General features: G+C 67.4%; 1 protein-coding gene across 1 annotated transcript; it reads right to left on the bottom strand.

The window, feature by feature from the left end:
- Positions 1-393: 393 nt before the first annotated feature.
- CYC1 (cytochrome c1) lies at positions 394-2,620 on the bottom strand. Its single transcript, XM_051831303.3, has 7 exons — positions 2,470-2,620; positions 1,761-1,957; positions 1,550-1,676; positions 1,318-1,475; positions 1,077-1,237; positions 806-906; positions 394-719 (listed from the first exon to the last, which is right to left on the bottom strand). The coding sequence occupies exons 1-7, from the start codon at positions 2,596-2,598 to the stop codon at positions 615-617; spliced, it is 978 nt and encodes a 325-aa protein (XP_051687263.1). The 5' UTR covers positions 2,599-2,620; the 3' UTR covers positions 394-614.
- Positions 2,621-4,775: the final 2,155 nt, after the last annotated feature.

Genomic DNA, 4,775 nt, shown 5'->3' with positions numbered 1-4,775 from the left:
CTCCTTGTTCCCTCCCACAGCTGTGCAGTTGAAACCAAGGGACACTGGAGTGCACTCTTGCTGATGGCTTACGCGGCAGGGGGCTGTTCCCTGCCCCCCGCCCCCCAGCAGCCCTTGCTCACGCCAGACCCTTCCCAGGGGCCCCGCTCCTCGTTGTCTGGCTGCTGCTGCTGGCAGGTCACTGGGCTCCTGGACCAGGGCCAGCCTGTGCCTGGGCACACCCACCCTGCTACATACTGCCACTCCCTCCCACTCCCATACCCACCCAGGTACCACCCGGTGGAGGGCGGGGCTGGCCGCAGGGCCCAAGGCATCCTGGGAGCTCTGGTGGGGCGGTCTGGTCCCAGAGTGCCCTGTGAGGACAGAGGCCTTTCACAGAACAGCGCCATCGAATACGCTGACAAGTTTTAATTAATTTATTCCCGTGACGGGGCTGACGCGAGGACCCCAGGCTGCGAGGACCCCAGGCTGCACCCTGGTCTCCCGCCCCTCCCCTCTTGTCCCAGATGAAGAGGGCGTGGCCGGGGGGGCCAGCTGAAGCCTCCTCAGGCTGGGGACAGCTCCTGGGCCCGAGGGCCTCTTCAGGCAAGATGACAAGCACACACCGGACAGGGTCACTTGGGTGGCCGATACGCCAACTTCCGACTCTTGAGGACTGACCACTTGTGCCGCTTCATGGCGTACAAGAGGGGCAGCAGCAAGCCCACCATCATCAACATCTGCGGAGAGAGCGGGCTCAGGGGAGGGAGGGGAGCGCCTGGCCCCTCCGCGGCCCCCCACCGCGGCCCTGGCTCCGCCCTTTCACCTTGAGCCCCATGCGTTTGCGGTGGTCGTGTTCCGGCTCAGATGCCCAGCGCAGGAAGGTGCACACGTCCTTGGCTACCTGGGACATGGTGGCCGGGGTGCCTAGGCCAAGGACAAGTGGTGGGAGTTATCCTTGGGAGCTGCTGCCCCAGCACCCTGGGCTGCCCCAGCCCTGACACGTCCCAGAGCACCAATGGCTCCGGAATGCCCAGCCAGGGAACCCACGGGGTGCCCCCTGGGGTTGGGGAGGGCTCCCCAAGGAGGGGTCTCACCGTCGTCAAACTCCAGGACTTCCGTGTAGATGGGCGGGGCCATGCCGATGGCCTGGCCAGGGAAGTAGGGGTTGAAGTAGAGGCCTTCTCTCAGCGACACCCCCGTGGGCGGCTCGCAGTAGCCCGTGAGCAAGGAGAAGACGTAGTCCTCGCCGCCGTGCCTGGAACCAGACCGCAGCTGCTCAGCCACCGCGCGGGGCCGCACTCCCGCCCCCCCCGCCCCCCGCGAGCACCCCCAGACCTGGCGCGCACGATGTAGCTGAGGTCGGGGGGCAAGGCTCCGTTGTTGGCGGCTCTGGCAGCCTCGGGGTTGGGGTACGGCTTGGGGAAGTAGTCCGACAGCTTCCCGGGCCGCGTGAACATCTCCCCGTCCTCGTTGGGGCCGTCCTGGACCTCCACCTGCCGCCGACAGCCGTCACTACCCTGCGGCCGCCCGGCCCCGGCCCCCGCCCGGCCCCCGCCCGGCCCCACACCTCCTCGGCCAGCGCCTTGGCTTCCTCCTCCGTGTAGCACACGCCCACCAGGTGGCGGTAGGCCACGTAGTCCATGCTGTGGCAGGACGAGCACACCTGCTTGTACACCTGGAAGCCCCTCCGGATGCTGGAGAGGGGGGAGAGCGTTAGGGGCGCCAGAGCCCGCCGCCTCGGTCCGCCCAGAGAGCACCCCAGCCCGCCTGCCGCACACCTGGTGTGGTCCAAGGAAGACAGCAGGCCGCGGTGAGACCACGGGAAGCTGGGGGGATGCAGCTCCAGGTCAGTGGCGCTCACGGCCGAGTGCAGAGCCACGGCCAGCCCCGCACCCCCTGCCGCCAGCACGCCCAGCGCGGACAGCATCACCTTTCGGCCGCGGGAAGCGCCAGCCTTCGACGACAAGGACACTGCCTGCAAGAGCTCCGCTCAGCGCCTGCCGGACAGCAGGGCACCGACGCCCTCCCCGGGACGCCCGGCCCCCGCCGCTGCTAACCCCCAGGCCGCGATTCGGCTCCGAGCTGGGGGTCCGGCCGAGGCGACCAGAGATCCCGGGGCAGGCCAAGGTCACAGCAGCTGGCCGAGGTCAGGCTGGGGTCACTTCGGGACGCGAGCCCCGTCTGCACAGCCGGCGGCGGGAGCCGTCCAGGGCGCCCCCTCGGAGGAAGCCCCCAGCCCGCCCGGCAGCGAGCCCGCCCGCCGCCCCCACGCTCGGACCGGGCGCCTCGCCGGAGGGAAGAGGCGGCGCCCGGCCCGGCTCGCGGGCGCCAAAGTCGGCGGGCGGCAGGGGCCGGGCCGGGCCGGGGGCGCTGGGAGCCAGGCTGCGCCCCCTGATGCCCGCCCCGGCGCGCGCCCGGAGCCTCCCCGCCGTGACCTTCACCGGGATGCGGAGCCGCGCGGCGGCCGAGGCCCCGGCCAGCGCTCACCTGAGGCGTCCGCAGCGGGAGCTGCGCGGGCCGCGCGCCGCAGAGCAGGCCCCGGGCACGCGCGCCCGGGAGACCCGCGCCCCGCGGGCCCAGCACCGCTCCGCGAAGCGAGGCCGCCGCCGCCGCCATCTTGGCCCTCTGCAGCGCGGCCGCCGAACCGTCGGCCCCTGCGGCGCCACGCGAGCTCAAACCTCGCGAGATCCCGCGAGGCGGGGCTGCGGGGCTGACCGCGACGCAGGTGGGCGGGCCGGGATCTGTCCGTCAGGGCCGACGGCTCCGCCTCCCCGGGCTCCTCCGGTCATCTGGGAAACTGGAGGGTGGGCGCACGCCGTGGCGTCCCCTGTTGCTGTGACAACGCCCCTTGACCCTTGCGCGGCCGGGGCCCAGGAAAGCGAGACCCGGCACGACCGCCTCTGTCCGGTGGACCCCGAGGCCGCGGCGCTGGACGGGCTGCGGCTCTGCAGCTGCTCGGAGCGTCCCCGCCGGCTACGGACGCGGGGTGGCCACTCGGCTGTCGGGGGCGCCCCGGGCATCGGCGGGACTTTGTCCACGGCCAGCTGACCGCCAAGCCCAGGAGCCCGCACGGACAAGGACGCAGGAATCGCGGAGGGCCGGCGCTGTGGAGTAGCGGGTAAAGCCTCCGCCTGCACTGCCGGCATCCTGTGTGGGCACCGGTTCGAGTCCCGGCTGCTCCACTTCCGAGCCAGCTCCCTGCTGTGCCCTGGGAAAGCAGGGGAAGATGACCAAGTGCTTGGGCCCCTGCACCCACGTGGGAGACCTGGAGGAAGCTCCTGGCTCGGGATCCGGCAGTTGTGGCCAATTGGGAAGTGAAGCAGCGGGTGGAAGACCTCTCTCTCTGTCTCTCACTGTCTAACTCTGCCTGGCAAAAAAAAAAAAAAAAAAAAAAAAAAAAAAAAAAAAAAAAAAAAAACGACGCGGCCGCCGGGCTGTGCTGAGGCTGTCGTGTCCAGAACGGCCCGAGCCTCGCTCCGCGTCCCGCCCAGGGTTCCCGCTGCCTCTCTCCGGGTCCCGCCTGGGGTCCCCACTGCCTCTCCCTCTCCGTGACCTGCCCGGGGACCACTCGGTGAGGTTGCCTGGCAGGCTGTCTCCTACGGCGGCCTTGGGCATCCCCCAAGCACTGCCAAGCTGCTTAGACTGTTGCTCAGAACAGGGGCCTGGGGAAGCCCTGCCTGCAGCGCCCCCAGCCCAGACCGGCGCTCGGCTCCAGCTCCCGCTGGTGTGCCTGGGAGAGCAAGGTGGGGGCTGGCGCTGTGCAGTGGGCTGAGCCTCCGTGTGGTGCTGGTTCGAGTCCCGGAGGCTCCAGCTCTCTGCCGTCCTGGGAAAGCAGCAGCAGATGGCCCGAGTGCTGGAGCCCCTGCACCCACCGGACCTGATGAAGCTCCCGGCTCCCGGCTTCAGGTCGGGCTGGATGGCCACTGGGAGCCAACCAGCTCCATCCCTGTATCTCTGCCTTTCAAATAAACGGGAGAGAGAGTGTACTAGACAGAGCCTGGAGTTGAGAAGTACAAAGGGACACGATTACTGGCAGGTTGAAAAGAGCCAGCGAAAGGAAGTTAGGTCAGCCCAGGTCGTCCTGTCCGAGGAAGGGACGTGGAGGGGAGGAGGAACAGCGCCCGCGAGCTGCAGGACACAGGACGTGCAGAGGGGGGAGGGGGAGGGGAGGAGACTATTTAAAGAAACAATGCCAAGGTTTATGAACATTCACCTACGTGCCCGGACGCATCACACGTTGTTGGAGAGAAGCGACCACCACACACAGCAGCACGAATGCATTTCCGTTTCCAGTTCTCCCCGACCTGATCCGTGTAGGCTGGCACTGTGGCACTGTGGCACAGGGGCTAAGCCGTGGCTCGCAGTGCCAGCCTCCCCTATCCCAGCGGGTCCGTCCCCGCTGCTCTGCTCCACTCCAGCGACACCTGACGGAGCTCGGTTCCCGGCTTGCGCCTGTTGTGCGCGTTTGGGGACTGAACCAGCAGACGGAGGAACTCTGTGTGTGTGTCTCCCCCTCTCTGGTGCTCTGCCTTTCAAACTAATAAATCTTTTAGAAGAAAATAAACATCTGTGAAAAAACCACAGAGGCCCATCTGGATGGTACAGAATGTGTGAGGGTGCATTGGTGACAACGGCGGGGAGGGAGGGGCAGACATGACGGAGGAGCAAGTTCTTGTGATTCTGTTGGAATTAATTCAGTGTTACTAGAATCGGAAGAAAGTTCAGGATCTTGGTGTGTGTCTCGCCCAGCCCTGACCATTGCCTTTTAAATCAATAAAGTCAATAAAAAATCT

This window comes from Oryctolagus cuniculus, chromosome 6, assembly GCF_051225735.1.
Source record: "Oryctolagus cuniculus isolate XC-2025 breed Fujian yellow rabbit chromosome 6, ASM5122573v1, whole genome shotgun sequence".
In the NCBI taxonomy this organism is placed as follows: domain Eukaryota; kingdom Metazoa; phylum Chordata; class Mammalia; order Lagomorpha; family Leporidae; genus Oryctolagus; species Oryctolagus cuniculus.
The sequence above is the reverse complement of the archived record's forward strand: the minus strand, read 5'-3'. Positions and strand labels throughout refer to the sequence as shown.

Excerpts from the sequence above, each read along its gene's own strand:
- CYC1 (XM_051831303.3), bottom strand. The coding sequence starts at position 2,598 with ATGGCGGCGGCGGCGGCCTCGCTTCGCGGAGCGGTGCTGGGCCCGCGG. Across the intron at positions 907-1,076 it reads AGTCCTGGAGTTTGACGACG|GCACCCCGGCCACCATGTCC; the intron begins GTGAGACCCCTC and ends TCCTTGGCCTAG. Across the intron at positions 720-805 it reads GCAAACGCATGGGGCTCAAG|ATGTTGATGATGGTGGGCTT; the intron begins GTGAAAGGGCGG and ends CTCTCTCCGCAG.